At 41.2% G+C, this 22,572-nt stretch overlaps 1 protein-coding gene across 3 annotated transcripts in view; it reads right to left on the bottom strand.

Annotated features, from left to right (window-relative positions):
- Positions 1 to 22,572, bottom strand: part of ash1l (ash1 (absent, small, or homeotic)-like (Drosophila)) — a 37,523-nt gene that overhangs the window by 13,997 nt on the left and 954 nt on the right. For 2 of the 3 annotated variants that reach the window (XM_028036830.1, XM_028036828.1), the window contains exons 2-12: positions 22,315 to 22,435; positions 15,488 to 16,266; positions 9,151 to 13,510; positions 4,361 to 5,027; positions 4,103 to 4,270; positions 3,898 to 3,992; positions 3,588 to 3,661; positions 3,451 to 3,496; positions 2,943 to 3,051; positions 2,627 to 2,833; positions 2,387 to 2,527 (exon numbers count right to left, since the gene is read on the bottom strand). In XM_028036830.1, the coding sequence (XP_027892631.1) occupies positions 2,387 to 2,527; positions 2,627 to 2,833; positions 2,943 to 3,051; positions 3,451 to 3,496; positions 3,588 to 3,661; positions 3,898 to 3,992; positions 4,103 to 4,270; positions 4,361 to 5,027; positions 9,151 to 13,510; positions 15,488 to 16,087 (6,467 nt within the window). In that variant the 5' untranslated portion in view covers positions 16,088 to 16,266; positions 22,315 to 22,435. The remainder of the gene's footprint in view (positions 1 to 2,386; positions 2,528 to 2,626; positions 2,834 to 2,942; positions 3,052 to 3,450; positions 3,497 to 3,587; positions 3,662 to 3,897; positions 3,993 to 4,102; positions 4,271 to 4,360; positions 5,028 to 9,150; positions 13,511 to 15,487; positions 16,267 to 22,314; positions 22,436 to 22,572) is intronic. The other variant, XM_028036829.1, reaches the window with a different exon arrangement.

Raw genomic sequence — 22,572 nt, forward strand, 5'->3', positions numbered from 1 at the left:
TGCATTATCAAACAAGCATGAATTTAAATACAATCTGTTTGGAGGTTAAGGTTGTGTATATTTGTATTTCAGTTTTAAAATTAGAGATGCTCCAATTTTCATATGGCTAGCTCTGAAAAAGTTTCCTTTATTTTATATTATTCGAATATATAAAAACTACGAATTTCCACCATTTTCAGTTTTTATATACTTTAACAACAGTTTGAGCACGGATGGATCTATTTGGAGCTTAATAAAAATAAGAAAATAAAGATATATATATATTTTTTGGCATAATGTAGTCCATTTAATACTAAAAAAACCAAAAGTATACGGTCAACATCTGAATTGACAGATCAGACCTCCAAGAAAAAAAGAAAGAAATGGCATCAGCCGGGAAAGCTAGCCTGATCAGAGCATCTGTAACTAAAGTTTTTTATTTAAAGCTTCTGTAATTAATTCTGCTGTTAAATGCAGAATGCTGCTTTAAAAACAGCGCCATTACTTGATAAAAATGGTAATCTAAGCAAAAATACAATATATGAACATTTTAAAGCAATAATTTCTGGTTATTATAGTCTTTTGTTAGTGGTTATATTGCGCTGATGAACGTCAAAGTTTACCAAAGATTGATGGAAAACAAATTTAGATATCCTTATTCCAGGAGTCTAAGCTTTAATAAAAATGTCATACTGACAGCTAGACGGAGACTGAAGGGTCTTTATAGTTTCACTCCCGTTTTTCTCCTGTCCAAACGAAAGCTGTGTCCCAGCTTTACTATTCCTTAAAGAACAAAGCCCATTATTCTGTTTGCCAGGCGCTTAATAATTTATTCCTTCAACAGGCGGAAAAGGCTGCTTCAGCACAATGTCTTCAAGCACCAAAGCTGTATCTAAGGCCTGGTTGCTTACAATTTATTTTCTGTGGCAAGATGAATGACTTGTCTGGCTTTGTGCAGAACATCCTCCAGCCTTGAAGAGGATTTTTATTTCAGCTCCACATTTCGTCCACACAGGCCGGCGTCCTACATTGTGAGAGGGCATCGTGGTTTGAGGGCAAAAACCAAATCCTCCAAGGGCAAAAAAGGTGATAACAAATGTTTCAGATGGTTTCACTCGGGCGCTGTCCAAACAAGCCTCTGACATGCAACATGAAGAGGCTCTTGGAGGAGCGGTGAACTGTTTCGACAGGGAGAGAGTGACCTTAAACTGTTTATGTGGCCGCGTAGTGTCAAGAAGCAAGGTGACCTCATCAGATTACAGCCGCAAACAAAATTACAGGCCTGCGGCTTCAAGGTAGAGCCTTCTCATTTCCAAAGAGGCACACCTGCTAGACGCGCTTTTAGTTATCCAAACTAGATCAACGTTTCCATGTATACACTCTAGCAACTTATCAATGTTTTTAGGTTTTTTTTAAGAAAAATTGTATAGGCAAACACTGACAGAAAAAGCTGTAGAAAAGCAGCTTCGAAGGGGCAATAAAAACCTTAAAGTTGTTCATCTGCCTGTGTCAAAATCCAGATGTTTTCCAGACATAAAGTCACTTTTGATCCATTTAAATGCTCGAGAGCAAATTTCACAAAAAATTTCCGCCACAGACCTGCAAAGATGCATCTGCCTCTGAGCTCTTCATAAATTTAAGTGATGACATCATTAAAATGTAAAACAGATCTGACTTTAAAAGAGTGAAAGTGTAGCTTTACATCAGCACTACTGCTCTTTTCAAAATAACAAATGATGGATGAACTCCATGTAGGAATCTTGTTGTTTAATGCTTCAAACCTAAATTATTCCATATCTCTCACCTATTGGCTCGTTTTGTCTGAAAATGTTTTTGAGATTTCTTAAAGGGGAGGTATTATGTATTTTCTAGGCACATAGCGCCATTTTATAGAACAATCAAGTATCTATGTTACCTTCAAAAATAGTTAAATCAAATCTTGTGTACGGATCTGATACCACCAATTTCTGCTATTTTCTCCTTAGTCAGTTTGCCTCCTAAAGAACATAGAAACCTGCACATCTGTCCTAAATTGCCTGAAAAAAAGTAGCTTTTAGCTAAACGGGCAATTTCCTATCTAATTACTGACTGATGTGAGCACTTAGAAAACCAAATACTGTACTGTAAAGCTGTAACAACTTCCAGCTTCTCTCATGCATCTTTCTTGATCTCCACGGCTTAATATTCTTTGTAATTTAATTCGACTGGCCATTTAGAGCAGCTTAACCGAATTGGAATATTTAAGATGCACAGAAGTACTGGAAGCAGGATTAACCAGATCTGGGTGAACAACCAGTTCCCAACACCTTGCAGCAGAAGCTCATCCAGAAAAGTCTTGGATAAATTTATTTCAGGATAGCAGAGAAGGGCTTTAAGAGAACCAGCTTCAAGTTATTATAACACCCACCACTTCTGCATCTCACAGTTGGGTTCACAGCTGTGGTTTATGAAGCGTGCCTCGTTGCCCATATGGAAACTGTCAATCACCATCCCGCTGTCAAGGTTCAAACAGTAGTGGCCGTTGTGGTATTGCTCCATCATTCGGTTCCTAAAACACACCAGACATGAAGCGGAATAGCTTCAAACACAGGACTTGTTTCGCCTTTAAACTAAAAGAAGCCGACAGAAAATGGTCCAATGGTCTCACCTGAACTCCTGCTCACTGACCACTTCCCCCAGGTATTCGATGATGAACTGACCGGCTCGGAGAGACTCTTTAGTGCGGATTCCCCAGCCTTTTCCCTCGGCACGGAAACGCTCCAGACACTGGACCCACTCGTGTCTCTGGATGTGCTGGTTGTCACACTGATCGCCGCAAGGACAGGCACTGGGGGAGCACTCTGCAAAGCTCATCCTGGAAAAATCAGAATTAGATTTTTATCAGCGGCGTGTTGTGTATTATTTTGGAATTCTGTTCATAGACCAACTATTACTCAACAACCTTTGTCGTTAGGTTTCTGTACCTATTCAAGCAATCATCCAGGCATCCTTTTTCCGTTGACATCTCTGGAGCTCTGCAGTTGCAAGTAGTCATTTCGTACCCATAGAGAGGCTTCACATCTACATACACATCTGTGACACATAAACATGCTAGTTACAGGTCTTAATGGTACCCACACATTTTTCATGCCACAATTCAAAGGTTTTCCAGCACTGATTATTTACTGCTCACTTTCTTTTTATATAGAACAAAATGTTTGTCAGAAATTTACATCAGACAGAGAGCGTGAATTAGAGATAGAGAAAAAGACAGAACTGTGAATAAGTCTTTTCTACACGTAATTTGACCTGAAAATCACTTTAGATTCAGCATTTTTATAAACTTTTCCAAATTTTTGTAGCAACTTCTACAAAAATACTTATTTGTCATTGACAAACATTAACAGTGGCCTAGTCAAAGACTGCACTAGGAAGTTTTGATTAGAACAAATGCGATTAGAACTTGGTCTCAAGTGAGATCAAGTTACTCACTTGATCTGATCTTTTTGTAAAGAGGGACATCGGGTCTCTTGTAAAGCTAAAAAATAAACAAAAAAACACAGAAATTTTAATTAAAATGGTATATAAAACAAAAAAACTTTAAAAATTTCCTGCTTAAGATTCATCACCTGATCATGTTTCCACAACCATAAGATGTCGTAAGGCAACTGGAAATCAATCCTCTTTTGTCTCAGGTACTTCCCTGTAAAACAAGAACAATAGCCGGGAAATTATAGCAAATTTTTTTTTAAAATATCACCCTGTAGCTTTTATCTCCATTCAAGTAAGAAACATATTTTTATTAAAAAACAAACAGTGAAATGCATTTTCTACATTGTAGACTTTCTTATTAAGATTTATAACAATAAATACATGTTCATGGAATCAACATGAATAAAAGGTTTCACCTAAATATCAAAGCAGATTATCTTAACTTACCAACATGTATTGGAGCAGGAAACAATCCATATTCATGCTCTCCAGGTATGTATTCCAGCTTCTCCTTTTTTAGCTGCAAAAGCTGACTGCGAGGGCTTTAAAAAAAACAATTATATAATATAAAAGCAGCCCTTTAAAGTATAGAAAACCATATCAGCATCATGAAGAAAAAAAAAACATTGAGTAAGTTTTCTTTGGGACTCACTCCTCAGTCTTGTACACATCAGAATACAGTCCTGCTTTCTGGAACTTCTTCTTTGGAAGTCGGGCCGCTTTCTTCTCTCGCTGGCTGCTGATGGGTGCAGCCTGCTCCTTGGAGACAGCGCCTGAGAGTTCTGTGGAGCACTGACCATCTGGCTTGCTTTCTGTGGAACTACAGATACAACCAAAAGTTAGGGAACAACAAAATGTAAATATATTGTTTTAAAAACCCTGGTAGCTGAAACTTTAAGGTGTGGCATACCCCTGAATGTACTGATGTTCCTCCTCTGCAGGCCAGCTTCTTCCTGTCCCGGTTCTGGATCTTTGCGGCAGGTTCGTCTGGCTCTCCTCTCTGTCAGGCGGTTGCTCCTCGACTTCCTCTGCCTCCGGGTCTTCTTCAGCTTGCTCTTCCTCTTCTTCATCCCCCTCGGCCTCCACATGTGCCCTCTTCTGACCTTTTCTATGCTGTCCCTGGACCACGGACTCAATAGCATCTGTAACAGTATCCTCCTCCCATCCTCTCTGACCGGCTAGCCGCTCCACCCCACCGTCCCTGTGCACTGTCTGAGTTAACTCCACCTCAGGGGGCGGAGAAGGAGGAGGGGAGGGCAGCGGGTATTTCCTAGGGCGGCCCGGGCCCCTCTTCTTCACCACGTTGTTACCTGTTCGAGCCTGTCTCTGCAGCTTTTTGGCACGCAGGATTTTGTTGACATGATGCAGGCTGTGCTTGGACGTCTGAACCCGATGGGAGCGGTGGGAAAGGGAGGCGTCCAGGCAGAAGTCCTGGGAGGGAGACAGGCAGGAAGAACCTGGAGAGACGTGGGAGTGAAACAGAGAGGACTGGTGGTGGAGCTGCTGCCGGCTGTGCAGAGATCCCTCAGGTCCGTCGGAAGTCGCCAAAGCAACACCTCTTGACTGAACTGATGCCCCTGGGAAAACAAACACAGAAACCCACCAAAATCAAATCAATATTTGATATCCATGACTAAATATCAAAGAAAAACACATTTTTAAAACCAAATCCCATGAGAATAAACAGCACATTATTAATACAATGATAATAAAAGTTTTACATTACAAAGTAAACTAATGTTCACACAATTCCTGTTTCTATCTTGACTTCACCTGTCATGCTTTTTTAATTCTTTAAAAGGGCAAGAACTGCTTAATTTTTATACTTTTTAACCTACTTTAATTTAATAAAAAGGTTATCCATTTTCCTTCACGCCATTCTTATGTTTTAACGTCCTTCTGATGAGATGCAAGAGACACTGCCTGAAGGAAACTCTGAGCATTGAATAACGAAGTGCAGACCCTTCCCCCACTTTCTGTTGTGTAGTGTAGTGTAGTGTAGTGTACACACAAACTGGACTGACTGGAAATATTTTGGTGACAAAAAAAAAAATAGGCCAAGCAGAGTTTCTGCTTCGAGGGGGTGGGAGGTCTCATGCCAAACCCTGATGAGATGCCGCCCCGAAACTGCCCCTCCTGTTAAAACTGCATATTAAATGCCCAAGTGGATAACCAGCTAATAACTTTCTATAGCTCTGTTGCTCTAAACAGAGAAAATATAAGTAGAACAGAGCAGCAGTGCAACAGAGCAACAGGAAAAATTGTTTTTCTCATTTTAATTAAGAGCAGTGCTTTGAATATTTACATAAATACCATGAAATACCACAGTTTTTACTTGGTATGATACAGTGAGAATATAATTTTACCTCTTTATTTTTAATTAAATAAAATGATGATTGACAGTAAGCTACATCTTTATGAAAAAAACATTTGAAAAAGATTACTTTCCTGTGTTTTTCCTCCCAACATTTAATAAATGAAATCTGCCCAAAGCCAGACTATTTAAAAAGATTATAATCTGCTGCAAAGTGCAATAACATCTAAATAAACATGAACAGGAGTGGTAACAAGATTTGAAGTTAAAAGCAATATTACATGTAATCCAAATTGTTTATAAAGGAATTTGCCTAAATCCCGAAAATGTATGGGTGGAGGGGTGAAAGTTCAGCACATATCTGTTGCTATGACAGCCAGCTGGGTACAATCCAGGAGGAATGCTCAGAACTGCTCAATGTTGGACTTGCTCTAAGTTCGATCCTCTGTACAAGTTTGGGAGCTGCTGGTGCAATTATCTTAAGACATACAGAAAAAATTCAGATTTTTTCCAGGACTTTTTTTTTGTGCCATATTTGCTCATCTCTAGAATTTTCTAGCTTAGTTTTTTCCACTCCAAGTTAAACAAAATTCTGTAAGAAACTCAGTGTCTCAATTCTGCATTACACCAATCTTAGATTAAATTAATCTACTTGTTCTAGTGAGAACAGATTTTCATGTGCTGAAAGTAAAATTAAACCCCTTATGGTGGTTACTGGGAGAAATATTTGCCCATATTCAAAATAATCGTATTTTAGATTGTAAGTGGACTAATCTGCACCAAAATAATCTCGGATCCCAAAGGAATCAGAATTGAGCACAGAAATGCTTTTTTACAGCAATGTTGATATAAACATAAAGCTTTATCGTGCTATGCAGTAGTTGGCATTGCCAATTTTGTCCACACCAGCCTTTTCCATTTCATTCTCCCCTGTCGGTATGTATTTATCTGTTCTGTCATTCCCTACTTGTCTTGTGCTCTGGCCAATTCCCCAGATTCTCTACTCTTGGCCTCCTCTGCTGTCACCATGCCGCCTGTGACCGCCGGTTGACCCCAAGTCCTACGCTCTAATCCAGGATTACTTGGCTTGTTTTGAACTGCCTCCACAGGGACCTTTTAACGTCCCATCTTACTCAGCAGACATGCATATAAACACAGGGCCACGCTCATTAACACGTTTTACCATTGCTCACACAGAGCATCACTTGATTCAGAGTAAAAGTCACTAAGCATTCAGAGGAATCAACTTTGGCTGTAATGACATAATATTGGGTTCATTTTAAAAGATCAGATTTATGTAGCCAAAAGGCCTTTATTTTTGTCACCTCAACAAAAAATATTGCAAAGTTTCAATATCGCAAGATCTTGTTACACTCCTATAAGCAACATTAGCAACATTACTTCAATCCAGGTGCTGGGCAGATCTACAGACTCAGATTGCAGTCTTTAGAGAGAAACATCTGGGATAAATATGTTAACAAAACACTTCCAACTACTTTAGTAATCGCTGAAAAAAATGGTGCATCAGCTGACTAAACAATCTCCTTCCAAATACATGTTGTCACAATACAACAATTATGTAATAAACCCACACAAATCAGTGCACCACTGTCCAGTGGAATAAGAATCTAAAAGGTAATGTGTCAATTTTTATTCAGCTCTCCGGAGTCAAACTTTAAAAAAAGTGTTTAGTAACGTCTTGACCAGCTTTCCACATCTGGACACTCAAAGTTTGGCCGTTTTCCTCCATGTAACCGCAGTCAAGCTGGATGGACAACATTGCTTTAAATAGTGTTTTTTAAAGTCAATTATCAACTGAATGTAGCTCTGGCCTTTGATTGGGCCATCCCAAGACATTAATAAACTTTTATTGTAGCCCTAACACAGTCTCAGGCCTTTTGCACTAACATTCTTTTCTCCACATGGCAGTTGGATGCACAGGATTTTATTCGAAGGTATCAAATTTAAAGCAGCTTAAAGTACCTGGCACTTTGTAAAACTGTTTAAAAACAAGATATCCTTTTCCTTCCACTTCAGTAATTCAATACTTTAATAAATTGAGGGTCATGTGACAAAATAGTGAACAATTCAAGAAGCATTAAGACTTTTGCAAAGCTCTTAAAAGTAAACACACATTGTAAGTTACCAAATCAAATGCTCAGTGTCTACAGAAGATATACACACTTTTTAATCAACTTAAGCTGCCTTTTGGTTCTTATTTAAATTTTTCTATGGTAGACAGTTGTGAGGACTACACATGCAGAACTTATATTTTAGAAGTTTTGTTTGTTGTAGCCACAACTGAAGCATGTAGGGCTCCAGCAGCAACCACAGAACAACCTCCCACACACAATAAAGGTTTCATGATGCACACATTCACCCATGTGTGGAGATCAAATAAGAAATTAGGCCCCACTTGCTGTGCCATGTGGGAGTGCATGAAAATCAAAAAATATGCCTAAATTAACAAGCTTGAAGTTCATTCAAAATTTGGGATTTCTTATACATTTTACATTTTAAAGTCAGGTTTTATAAACTGTCTGTTCCACAAAACAGAAAAAACACAGGCTGTCTTCTGAATTGACAGAAAATGCTTCATATTTAATTTTTTTTAAAACTTCTTATAAATAAAGTTTGTTAAATAATTACTTTTTCCCTAAATAGCAGCTATTTAGCCCACAAACCTTTGACACTTTTAATCTCTTTTTGCATTTTCTTAAAAATATTTTTACATTTTTTTCAGTTTTACCTTTACTCTCTGAATAATGGCAGTTAATAGTTGCTCTGCCTTCTCCCCCCACCTAACTTGTATATAAAATTAAAAAAAAAAAAAAAAGCAATTTAGGAGGCTAGTTGCATTTCAGCCACTTAGATGAAATGCAACTTGACACACTACTGTTGGGCAATCCAGTTCTTTGGAGTTGCAGTATATTTGGTATATTAAAATAGGCAGGTATAAGAGTTTTTAGAGAGACAGTGAATTAATCCACTGTATTCTTTTCACCATTATTATTACTAGTCTTCGCAATAAAATTCCGACATTACTGACATTTAGGACATTAGCCAACATACAAATTGGTGAGCAATGGTCTTCCTTTTATATTATCAGCTTTAAAACTGTGGGAATGTGTTTGGTTTCTTTGTAAAATAGAAAACTAAAATAAAAAGATGTCTTAAAGGCTTAAAATGAATTAAGTCTTTTCATTTATTCACTTCATTGAATTATTAATTCTAATAGTCATCATTCTTTGGAGATTAAGTGACCGTTGACTGTACAGAATATAATCATGAACAGATTAAACTACTTAAAAGGGAAAAAATTTCCTCTGACAAGATAACATGCATGTCATGTCAAGGATCTATTTACAGAGTAAAACTGGACTCACCTAAATCTCTCCTTTCAGCTGATGTTGAACGGTCCTTTCTCATTGGACGATCCAGGTGAGAAAAGCTGGAGCTTTCTGTAACTATCTCACTCTTTCTGCTCCTTCCTCCCTTCAGCGAAGTCCGTGTCAGAGCTGAGGCAAACAGATTTGTCAGATTAGGAGAATCATGAGCTTCTACATCCTCTGTGGGAGTGAGAGGCTCTTCATCCTCGCTGTCTGAGCAGCCTGCAGGCTCTCCTGCTCGTCCATCTGAGAACGAGCCCTGGCCGACGGCCATCTGACTCCGTGAAAGCTTAGAGTAGTCTGCTTCCGTGCTGCCCATCCGAAACCAGGATGCAACGCCATGATGGCCCTTTGAGCTGTTGTCCAGCGTTAATCTAGACGGTCCTAGACAGGACATGGAGCTCTCTTTGCGTTTATATCTTTCTGCAGATGAAGATGAGGAGGAGGAGGGGGAGTTGGCAGAAGCTTGTTTACTCGTAGTGGTGCCTGAGGTATCTCTTCCAAACCTGCATCTTTGTAACGACTCGGTCATTCCTAGACCTCCGACTCGCTCTCCTTTGCTAGTGGCTCCTTTGTCAGAAAGACCTGCGCTCACCCGGCTCGCGGATCCGCCGCTCCTTAGCACTTCCTCCCGGTCTTCCTCAGAGCACCGCTCTCTGTGTTTGTGCCTGTGTTTGTGTTTGTGATGCCAGTTGAAGGACAGCTCGGAGGACATGGGTGGGAACAGGACGGGGGGCCTCCCTCCGCCCAGGTACTCCTGCCTGAGCAGCTTATGCTTCTTCTTGTGGAACTTTGAGGGGTTTAGGAGGAGATGCGAGGGGTGGTGATGGTGCATGTAGGATGTGGGTGGAGGGGGAGGAAAAGATGGTGAGTGGTGGGAGTGGTGAGAAGGAGCAGTGTGAGGCGACTGGTGGTGGGGGTGAGGATATAGGGCGTTTGCAGGAGGAAAGCCTCTGTAATAGCCCAACCCCAGGGGCCCTGAGGAGTAGGGGACACCGTAGGAGGGATGGTAGAAACCTCCACTAGAGAGAGGGAATCCAAGGCCGGGGACAAAAGGGACCTCAGACATGGATTCTCTTAACTTTGGAGGCCGTCCGCGTTTCTTCTTCATGTCTGGTTTACGGACATAGTGCAAAGGGTCACAGGAGTACGCAGGGTGAGAGTAAAACCTGCCAAAGTTAACCCTGAAGATTGTGGGGAGGAGGTCCCTGTGAACGTAATGATGAGGAGGGGGGCCGCTAGGTCCCCCGATTCCGCCAGCAGCTCTACTCCCCAGCCCTGGCATCCGACTAGTTCCTGCCACCATGCTGATCCCACTGCCAAGGCGGTGCCCTGTGGAACGGTGTGATATCCGTATCTCACTCAGCATCACGACGATCTCGTCCAACTCGGTCAGAAAGTCGGGGTCAAGCCGTCGGGACCGCAGCTGCAAGTACTTCTTCTTTCGTTTCCTCTTCTGTCTCTTCATCTTGTCATAGCCCGGGCATCCGTGGTTGCGGCGTTTGCACTTGTGCTTGTGTTTTTCCTTGTGTCCCAACAACGTTGAGGTGGGAGCCGCCGGATGCGGCCTCCTGGGATCAGGTGAAGACCTTGTTCCATGGGGCGAAGGAGATGGTGAGGGGTGCTCTATGAGCATGGCGGAGTGGCGGCGCCTGCCTCTGGAGTTTAGGCCCATTCCCGGGGCCATTGCTGAGCTCATTACACCGGGCATCAACAACCCACCACCCATTGCTGCTGGCAAAGCGATTCCGCCCAAGCCTGCTGTCCCTCCGGCTTTCTCTCCTCGGTCAGATGTGCTGTTGTTGTCTGTTCCTATGCCGCTGTCGCTGGGCACCGTCTCCTCACTGTGCGACTCACTGACTGGTGAAGGAGTGGCTTCCTTTAGCTCGCTGAGAGGAGCAGGGGAGGTTGGGTGGAGCGGCCTGGGAGGAGAAAGCTTATGATAATGAAACTGCTGCCTGTAATGATGATGATGAGGGTACCCACGGCAAGAAGACTTTTTCTGGGAAGCTACTGTGGACGACGTGGAGCCCAAGACTTTACTGGGGACTGAAAAAATTGGGGGAGGGAAGGAAAATGAGCTGTGGTTATGATGGGAGCTAGAATAGTGGGAAAAGTGCACCGAGCTGGGTTCCACAAAGCTGGCATCACTGATGGGGCTGTGGCCGCCACTAGACTGCGACAGGGAGGGCGAAGGAAACACCTCAGAGGACAGTTGGTGCTGCTGGGACTGAGAGTGGTGATGTAGAGGAGAAGTGGTGTTCGGAGACAGGAAGGGTTCTGGTGACGAGGCAGTGAGACTGGATACAGATTTTGGTTTACGCCCTCTTCTCTTACCCATGTATATTGTTCCCTTTTTACTAACGTTAATTTGCGGTCCTAATTTCCCCCCAAAAGAAGCAGCCAGGGAGGACAAGGACTGGGTAGTAGCTTCTGTAGAGTTAACCATTCCGACAGTGCTGTTTTTAGGAGTTTCCTCTGTTCTTGGACCCAACAGGATTTGATTCAGAATACGCTTCCGCTTCACGCTTTTCATCTTATTGATTTTGCCGATAATTGTTTTCATAATGAGCTGCCCGTTTCCTTTGCTACAGAACCGCTTGTCTCCCATGTCTCCTGCCTCAGGAGCTAATGTGGGAGGCTGACCCTCTTGGGGTAAGGTCGGAGGGAGGCGTTTGGGACGTCCACGTTTTCTAGGTATAGGCTTGGGAGGGTTTAGGTCTACCTCCGGGTGAAGAACAGGCGGGTCCTGCTCTTCTTTGGACTTCAGAAGAGATGAAAAGACCTTGGAAGAGGCCAGCTTATAAGAGGGGTTCCCAGGAGCTGGGGCATCGAGTCTTGGCATTTTGAACTTTGGCCGTCCCCTTTTCTTAGGTTGGGGTGGAAACAGCTGCGACATTGAACTGTGTGGCACGAGGCTTGGTTTGACCTTATTCGGGTTTGGTGGTCTTCCTACTGGTCTTTTTACTGGTGGAGATAGCGTTTCTAAACTTGAAGACAAAGACATGCTGGTTTTGTTCTCATTGAAGAGACCATCCTGACTTGCTAGAAGAGTCTGTGGCTTGTTCATAACCCAGCGAGGTTTTCTTCCCCTGCGTTTTTTTAGGGGTTTACTATCCTGTTCATCTGGCGAGTCCAGGGATGAATCGGGTGAATCGTCTCTATGGGGCGTTGGTGGGCTTTCTTCGTCATCTGGCTCAGATGCTGAAGGCATCCTTTGTCTATTGGGTTCAGGAGGACTGGCGGTTCGTCTCGGTTGGCTACTATCCCTGTTAGGACTGCGTTTTTTGGGACTGGAGCTTCTCCCCCTCTCCACATGCAGTGATTGATTACTTCCCACTTTATCTTTTCCCTCTGGTTTTCCTATTCTTGCTGTAGGAGGGCACTTGTTTAGGTCTCTGGGGCTGTCGCTGCCCTGCTCCCTCTCACCTGCCCTACTTTCCTCTGCCAGGGCCAGGGCCTCCTGAGTGTGGTGTCCTTGTGAGGGAGCAGGGGAGCCCAGGTGACTTACTGCAGTCACTGTCCTCTGTTCAGCTGAGATGGAAGAGGAAGATGAAGAAACTAGGCAAGATGGAGAAGATGGCAAGCTGTGAGTGCCACGTGACAGTGACTTGGATAGACCATTAGAGCTGTTGCTGCCGTCGTAGTTAGTATCCTTAGATAAGACTGTGGGGCGGCTGTGAGTGAATGCAGGGCTGCTACTGCGACTTCTGCTGTTGCCTATAGCAATACTGTTGTTGATGTTGGTAACAATAGCTTTCCCAGCCCCATCTGAGTCTTCCTTCCTCAACTGCATAAGGGTGGGTGAATTTTCTGGGACGCCATCTCTGTTCCTGGAGCCATAAGGCCGACCAGGAGGTCTGGACACCGGCGGTGGAGGCGAAAGGTGCATTAGTCTTGAATATGTGTTCCTATTAGCCATTGCCCTGTCTCGCTGCTTGGCTGTCGGAGCCATGAAGCCTGAACTTGGAAGAGGAGGATTTGGATCTGTTTTTGTGGGTTTAGTTGGCTTAGGAGTCTTTGACGGTGGGCAGGTTGCTATAAGCTGGGCTAATTTCTCAGTGACAGTGGGTGGTCCACAACTCTGGACACCCTTGTCCTTGTCTCTCTGACCTTCCATGCTGTAAGTGTAATGAGGAGGTTTGATGCCTTCAAAGGTCGGCTCTTTTGATGCAGTTGGTGGCGAAGAAGGTGAAGATGTCCTTGAGTTGGGTTGTGGAGTTGGTGTTTTCTTCCCAGAGGAATGAGTTTTATTGTCTGGCGGCGGTCGGTGAAGGTTGAGGGGTCTTTCTGATGTGGTAGTAACTGACTTTGTATCCGACTTTGAATCGGCCTTGCAGTCTACCTTTGATGGACCCTGCATGAAAAATAATATACATGTAAGTGATGGCGACAGACACAAAGTAGCATGTAAATGCTGAACCTGGAAAGAAAAAGATGCATGTTTTTCTGACAGTTTTTACAAATAAAAATCTGGAAAGTGTGGCGTGCGTTTATATTTAGGAACCTGAGTCATTATGTTAAGGAAGAGGATTTTACTGGAATTACAGCTGCGAGTGTTTAATCTCTTTCAGTTTCTAAATGTTGTAATTATCTTTATCCAGCTGTTCTTTTCAAAATAGAACCAGCTCAGTCACATGGCATGGCAAGTGTTTTTTTTTTTTTTTCAGATGTTAATTTCCAGGTTTTACCACAGTTTACAAATTGTGATAAGGCCTGAACTTTGACTGGGTCACTCAAATATATATGTTTTTCGAGCTAAGCCATTCCATTGTAGTTTTGATTGTACAAAGCTGGAAGGAGAATGTCCGTCCCAGTCTAGGGTTGCAAAATATTAAACATTCTTGCAAAGGTAATAATAATGACAAACACAGCATATATGCAAAATATAAATATGTTATTCTTTCTTCTCTTTCTGATTTCCTCTCTTTTCCTACACTCTGTGACCTTTAGTATTTTGGGCATTGTCATTGTGTCCCATGTGGGTGATAAATCAGTTTTAATCAAAATTTCTGTTTTTAAAGATTACATTTTTGGAAAATCTTAATATTTTTCACCACTGCACTCCTTGGGCTTCCAGAGCAATCTTAACCCATTGAAGAACTACCATCTTGTTTGTCAAGCGTGTTTTACAGCTTCTATTCATTTCAACTTTGAAATCAGGTCAACTCACAGAAGGAATTATTCAAATAAAAGCCATTATTTAAAGACAATTGTAATTTTTTAAGGAAAAAAAACTGAGGAACAAACTGAGTAACATTGGAAGTCTAAATTAGTAAAACGAGAAATTTATATATTTCTTAAGCCATATCTCCCTCCTACAAAAGGCAAAGATTAGTTCATGAATTTTATTTTTAGTGACCAAATTTTCAACCCACTTCTGCTGCACATGTTTGGTCATGAAAGTAGGGAGGAGCTACAGAGTGAGGTCAGATTGGGGACAGTAAGGGAGAGGTATTGAGAGGGGTCATGTGGGAATTGGGGGGTTGGAAAGCAGTGGAAGGGACAGAGACGAGTTGGAACAGACGGACGAAGATTGGAGGGGTGACATGATGAATAGAGGCAGACCAACTGCGAACACAATGAAATCTAAAGAGCAATTTAAGTCCCTCTCTTTGTTTGTGCAATAACACAGTAATTTCTAAGTCAGCTTCGTCTTTCCGCTCCAAAAAAATATTTCACGGAAGATAAATAAGCACAACTTTGAGCACAATTTAGTAAAAATGTCCTGATTAAAATGATCCGTGACTAATTCCCTGACTAAAATGAACTCACAATACTTGGTATCGGTTTCCTGTCTGTGATTCCAGCCCGCCTTCTAGTAAGGCGGGCTGCTGCAGAAATGTTTTTGTATTTGTATTACATTCTATTTTAGTGCGCACAGATTGAAAAATTATTATTTGCGGTGTCAATTATTTTGATGATCTTGCAAATCTGTATTTTTCCTAAAAATCTAACTGTATTTAACCTTTACAATGAGGTTCATGTTAGAATAAGGATGTTAGACGCTGCTGCATCCTTATGTGCCTATCAAGTTGAGAGCAGCTGAAACACTAGTCACTAAAAATTATGATATTCAAGTTTATAAAGCAGGACTACAACTTTTATCTTGAACAAGAATATAAGACAGACTGAAGTCCAGAACATGCATGGTGAGTAAATATAATATTGATTAAATATTGTGTTATTTTACTACACTGTGAAGCTACTGTGTTTTCAAACACATACAAAGCATTGAAGCAGTTCCCTTTAATACAACTTTAACACAACAATTTAGATCAAACTGTGTGTATTTGAACTTAAAACACAAAGTTTGAAGCTTGTCTGCTCTTACCTTTTTAGCTGGTGCACTCCCGCCATTTACTTGGGAGGGCGATGGAGTCTTTGTGATACCAGGAGGAGCAGCCGGAGAAGACGGAGTAATAGCTTTACCAGAGGGGGCTAGTGAAGATGATGTAGCTGGTGTTTTTTTCAAACTTGGACTCTTTTCCCTCTCCTTCCCTTGGCTCTTTGAAGGGCTTTGGCTCTGACCACTAGCGCCATCGCCGGCGGCCACCGCCCTGTTTCCACGGACGCTGCTTCCTCCACGACTCGTGTGCCTCACGGTGGCCCGGAAGGCGGGTCGGCACACGTAGTTCTCCAAGCTCTTTGGGGGCTTCTTCATGCGTTTTGCCTGCAGCCCAATCTTAAGCTTGACGTTTCCCTCGGACAAGCTGCTCTCTGTGATGGAGAATAGGGACTGGTCCCCTCCGGGGTCTCCTGTTCCACCTGTGCCAGGAGGACCGGCGGCAGTTCCCTCTTTCTCCCTCTCTTGCTTCTTTTCATTCTCTTCTTCCTTTTTCCCACCTCCTCCCTCCTTCTCTCGCTCCGCTGAGACAGCAGCAGAGAGAAGTGGGGGTGGTGTTGCAGTTTGCCCCTGAACTTTCTGATCCATCAGAACTTTAGGGTTTGTGGATGATTGTTGGGTATATCAAGTAGATTTCTTTGATGGGAATGGAATAGGAATGAAGAGGGGAATAGGGGATGGGGACAACAGTGAGGGGGAAGGTCGCCTTCTTTTGAAGTGGCTTCTCTCCCTTCTTGGCCGTCCAGCCCTATTTCTCCGACCTTCAACTGTATAAATAGACAGGTAAAATAGGAAAAAGAGGTCAAAAATGAATCCAACACACAACTACAACAGAAAAACTGTAAGAAGGCCTTAAAGCAAATGGCAAACTGCATGAACTGTTATTTTTTGGGACAATTCTTTTATCCTTGACTGCAGAAATTTGAGTCAATCACATAATAATAGAAATCTATGCCAGAAAATACAACCGGTGTAGCACTTTTAGCTTTACAACAGGATCAGTTAGCATTTATATTGTGTTTTATAGTGCTTACTTTCAAATACACTGTTAAAATTATCTAAATTTGGATGCATTCACACCAACCCAGTTTAGTTCACTTTAATTGAACTCTAGTTCGTTTGCCTGGAAAGTCTGGCTCATTCGTGGAGGCGTGAATGAAAAATCGAACTCGGATGCACACCAACCAAAAAATAAACTCTGGTCCTTCAGAGGTTTTTGTATCATTTTCTCCAGTAGTACTTGGTGCAAGTGAGGGAGTGAACAGGTTGCTCAAAGAGTTTGGTTTGTCTGACACAGTTAAGTGTTAAAACAAATCACAGCAGCTGAAAATGCAGCAAATGTTGTAATTTTGGTCCCCAATCAAACTGAGTCTACCAGACTATAAGGTGTGAAAACACCCTTAGTGGAAACATTACTTAAAGGAATAAACTGAAGAGCAGAGAGTGCACAAAGAAACTTTTAGGAATTTAAAATGCTAATGATAGAATATTTCACAGCAGGTTTGTGTATCTGCTCTTCAGGACACACCGCACAGGCTTTAATTATTTACAATCTGTAACTTTTACATCCCTTTACAAGATTCATCCTACAGGAATTCTAAGGGTATTTTCGCACCAGAATAGTGAACGGCTCTCAGTTCGATTTGAGAATGCCAACACTGCACTTTTGAAAGTGGGTCAAACCACCTTGAGAATGTCATGCAGCTAGGGGCACTCTCACAAGAAGCTGCCCAGTATGAGCAGCAGGTGAGGTGTGCAACAAAAATATGGCATAGAGGGAGAGACTACGGCTACAGAGAAAGATTTTAACAGATTTCACATCACACTTATGTTTTCAAATCAAGAGATATCACTTCTTTTCTCTGGTTTTCTTGGCAGTTAGGTTGTATTCCTATAATAAGCAAGTGGACCAGAGATTGCTTATTTGGTCTCCAACAGAGTTTTCAGGCAAAAATGAAGTGAACAAACTTCAATTTACTAAAACTGAACCAAATAGCTCTGGTACGAAAAGTCCTCAGCTCTGTTGTAGAGTGTTACCATGGTGACATAACCAAAAGTAATTGATATAAAACACTGGGTTGTAATTATAGTAAGATCTCTCTCCCCTTACATACAAGTACTTGCCTGAGATAAATTTAATGTTTGGAATAGCTTCACCTTGAAGTGATTTTGTAAACTTTGACTTTTTGTTAACTATTGTTAGCTTTTAAACAATAACTGCTATGAAAAACCAAATGCATTGTATGCCAGCAATTACTGGTTATATTAGTAATTGATTAGTTTATCAACTATTCCAACAATTAATTGGATACAAAACTTGGCACATTGCACAGATTTTTATTTAACCATTTAAGTGCTTTTATACAATAGTGAAAATAAATTAAAGGATGCAAATAAACAAATAATTATATTCATTTTTTAAATAATAAAATAAACTTTAGTGAAACTGAACCAGGTGAAGCTACTTGGGTAAAACATATTCACTGAAAAAAATGTTTTGTCTTAAATGCAAAATGTTTTGTACAGTTTTTGCTTAATTACTGATCTAAATTTAAAATTCCAATTCAAAAATCCTCTATTAATCCAAAAGGGAAATTAAATTAAACTAATAACTCATGTTAATTCAAAATTTTCAATGAGTTATTGTAGATAGTGTTGGCTGTTTGCATATGTTGAATAAGTTGTTGTTTTTAGAAGATGGTCTTTTCTTGAGTCTGTATACTCCAGTGAACGATTAATCGACTACTAAATTTTAATAACCAATTCATTACTATTAATTGTTTCAGTCGTACTGTACTGGTCTGACTTCACCGTTTATGAACTCATGTACTCTAGAATTGCTGTAACAAATATTGCTGATGAAATCTAACAAATTACAAGGACATAAGGGGCTTCTAGTTTTAAAATGCTTCCAAAGAAGCATTTCTTGGTTCTCACAGCACCAACAGTTAAAATCTACACCCAAAACACACCCTATGAGTAACGTAGAACAGATGCAGAAAACCATTCCTAATCATCTTTTTACTTCGAGAGTGCCCCTCATTCAGTATAGGTGGCTTTTTATGGTGTGCTCTGTTCACAGCATAGAATAATGTGTGACCCACTTGCACAGCAGTGGCTCTTCCACATAAGAAATCCAACGTCAGGCTACAGCTCCTTTGCCATTTTCCACCTGCGATATACAAATCCCAAGACGCCCAGAGCCAACTGTCTCCAGTACTGTCACATCTTGACACACGTTACAAAAAAAACAATAAAAAAATGCATAATCACAAGCTCTAATACTTGACGAACTGCGTTAGCCCAGCAACAAACAGCAGAATGCTTGTTAATTGCACTCCACGGAGGGCAGCCCAATTCAATGAAGTTGTCTACGGCTCCCTGCAGGCACTGAGTGATTTAGGCAGATTCGCCCCCAAGCAGGTGCTTTCTCTTTGTGAAGTCATTTGGAGGCAATTCAGAACTGTGACCTCAGCACATTGGGTCCTCTGGGACTAGACAGACGATCCGGCAGCCTTTCCCAGCCTCTCTCCTCTCACAGCCGCAACTGAGAGCGAGCGATTAGGCATCAATGTACCAGCAGTTTTCCTGTGCCCTACATTAGAGCAGGGCAGTAAAAAAGCCACTTTACTGGAGCCTCGGGAAAGTCAAATAAGACAACCCATCAGTTAAGCATCAACGTTGGCAAGACAAGGGAAAAGAAAAAAAAAAAAAAGGAATCAGTCGTACGTCTAGCCTTTAACAATGTTTGCTTTGGATTATGACTCAAAAAAACAGAAGTTGATATGCTTTCAGTTGAACCACAAAGCAAATGAAGCGTAACTTTTGGATTCTATGAAGCCTGAAGATTTTCTGCTGCTTTCTTTTTGGTGTTTACTCCAATTTTAGCTTTTTGCTTCAAAACTTCACACCCCCTCTAGTTACACATACCACAGTCAACTCACACCTCCCTATTTCTTTAACACTCAATCAATCTGTTCACCCTTGTGGTGCGTTCTTTTTTAATGCCCCCTTTGTGCGATTTCGCAAACTTGGAAAACACTAGTCACAGCACACAAACTATACATGGTTTTGAAACTTTAATCAAAAACACATTTCCTCCCAATCACCCACTCGACTGACGCTGTTGCTTGCAACCTCCTTAAACACGGAGACAAATACGTTTTACATTCTTGCACACTAAAACATTTGCACTGATGAGAGACCTGCATCTAATGTCTGACTGAACTTCTTTCACTTTTTTTGGTGCCCCCACAAAGTAATGCATAATTATGAACTGATAATAATAAATAAATATGATTTTTTTTCTTTTTACAAATAAAAATCTGAAAAGTGTGGTGTGCATTTGCATTCAGTGGCCCCATGTCCATCAGCCCGTATTTTGCTTCAGCCATCTTCCACCAAACTTTGACCACTCTTACTAAAGCTGCTGAAGAAAATTCCCACAGAAAGATATTGCCACTACCAACTTTTACGGTGAAGATGAGGTGTTCAGACTTTTGTACGATATTAGTTTTTTGCTACACACTTAATGGATCTTTGAATTGGATGTTGTACTATTTTAAGCTAACTTGAATAAAATATAACAGAGTAGAATGGAATAGTTTATTGTCATTTTATAACGGCAAGTCTTGATGCAAATACAACAAAATTACAAAGACTACATCCTAATGTGGTCCTAATATTAGGTAACTGGTATACAGTAAAGCCTCAAAGGGGTCAATAGTGTGCTGGTTTGTCAAAAACTACTCAGGAGGAAAAAAGAGCTAAATGTACAAGTTACTTTTCACCAGGAAATCAAAACAGTTCTTGTATGTTTGCTATCCCTGAGAGATTAATAATAATGATATGTTTTTAAAAACCAGCAGGTCTGACCTAGTTGTATTTCTTAAAAACAAACATTACTGTTTGTCATTTTCTGTTTGTGATCTGGCACACTGTTTTCATTATGTGCTTTGTGTTTGCTGTCACCCTTCGAATGACATAATTAAACAACAGAGACAATAGACTGGATATATAAATTAGGCCTTATTAACTTTCTTCAGTAATTACTTCCTTCTTGCCTCTCTTCCCTAAATTCTAACTTTGGATGATAAACTTTCTTCCTGTTGACAAACTCTACTGCCTGAGCTGTGGAGCTCCTCCAGAGTCACCATGAGCCTCTTGGCTGCTTCTCTGGATAAAACGTCTCTCCGTGTCAGTTTAGGTGGACGGCCATGTCTTAGTTTACAAAACTAAGTTTCTGTCACAGAGAATGAGAAGCGTGATCCATGAGATGGTCAAATGGGATAGTTTTATAACTTTCAACTGCAATTTAAAAACATTTGTTTTTCCAGGATTTGCTCAGGGGCTTTAGAATAAAGCAGGCTGGACAGAAATTAACACCACACCTTCCAGATTTTTGCTGGTTTAAAAAATAAACATATAAATAAAAACCATAGTTTATCTCATTAAGTACACTACAGTTGTGGTTGTAACAGGAAAAAAGTGGAAAAGTTTAAAGGGTAAGAATACTTAGGGGCACTGTATGTAAAAAGGCAATTTTAGGGCCCAACTCAAAAATCAAGCGCCCAAATGCAAGAGAGCCAGATCATTTCTCTCACCTTTCAACGGCTAAGACAAGTCAGTCATTGGTACTTTTGGTGTTAGTAATGCCACCAGAATGATCCTTTGTCTAATCTCAGATCAGTAATCCCCAACCCCTAAAGTCTGTCATTTTCAAGTTGAGCATGAAGGTACTTTAGCTTTTGCGCAAGACTACAAAACAGTCATTTCATTATCGGTTACTCTAGAGATCTGTGCAACGACAACACCGCTGCTTTTAGGATATCAGTCAGCTTGTCAACTGTTTGCTTCGTTCTTTTACAGCCGAGACTTAAAAGTGCAAAAAAACGGTATGTAAAGTGAGAACAAAAAATCTGAATAACAGGGGAGTCATAATAAATATCAGACCAACAACCGAATAAAACGACAGAGCACGGAGGAACGTAGTAAACAACTTCCCGCGCCCCCTCCCATTTCTTTCCTCTCACCCTCCCCGCCTTTCACTCTCTCCTCGCTTTTGCACACGTTGTTCATAACTGCTGATTTCCCTGTGGCCAGAGCAATAGTATCCAACCCACCCACTCACCAACCTCCACCCTCCACCACATCATTCACATGAGGGGCTGGCGTCTGCCCTGTCATTTCCACCAGGGCTTTTTACTCCATCGGTATTTGCACAGACTGAGCCGCTCAGAGGGAGGAACCAGCCAAATTCCTTTAGTACTACCTTCACTGTGCATCGCCTAACAATGGAGCAGGGCTATATAACCAGAACTGAGTGTGACCCTTACGAGAACAGAAGCAGCTGTGATGTTTTAAACCCGAAGCTGCGTTGTAGTAGGGTTTAAATAAAAGGCATTGGAGATGACAGGTGTCAGTCAGAGCTGAAACATGCAGGCATGCTCTGCACCAATGCTTTGCTGTGTGAAACGAGGGGCATATTTTAAGTGTATTCTGATTTATTAAGTACATTATGTAAAAAAACAAAAAACAAATAGCAAATAACATAATCTGCATTCAGTTTACTGTACAACCAACACAGACCCTCCTGGAATTAGCTCTTCAGCAGCTACTGGCAGTCATGCTAATATTTCTGAGGAAATCCATGTCCAGACAAATGAGATGTTGATTGAATTAAGATGAGAAATGACTTAGAATAGATTTAATCGTGCTTAGAAATTAACATGATGCAAACTGTGCCTCGGCTACACACACAAAACAAGAGCAGGCAGCATTATTTTTCAACTGATCGCATCTTTGAAAACACTCACCTCTGAAAAATTGTCCAGAAACGGCGTTCACATCATTTGGCTCTGTGTCCTGTCCTCATGTACGCATCAACGTGGTGGCCACATTTTATTATTATTATTATGATGATTTAGCTTCCAACTGCTGGAAATAGTGGAACCAAAAACACAATCAGATCTGGAATTGAGATTGCTGCTTACATATACAAATCTAAGCAAAGCGCCTGGAGCTATGAAAAATTTTAAACATAAAAAGGCACAAAGAAATCCCCGTGGATACAC

This window comes from Xiphophorus couchianus, chromosome 13 (assembly GCF_001444195.1).
Source record: "Xiphophorus couchianus chromosome 13, X_couchianus-1.0, whole genome shotgun sequence".
NCBI lineage: Eukaryota > Metazoa > Chordata > Actinopteri > Cyprinodontiformes > Poeciliidae > Xiphophorus > Xiphophorus couchianus.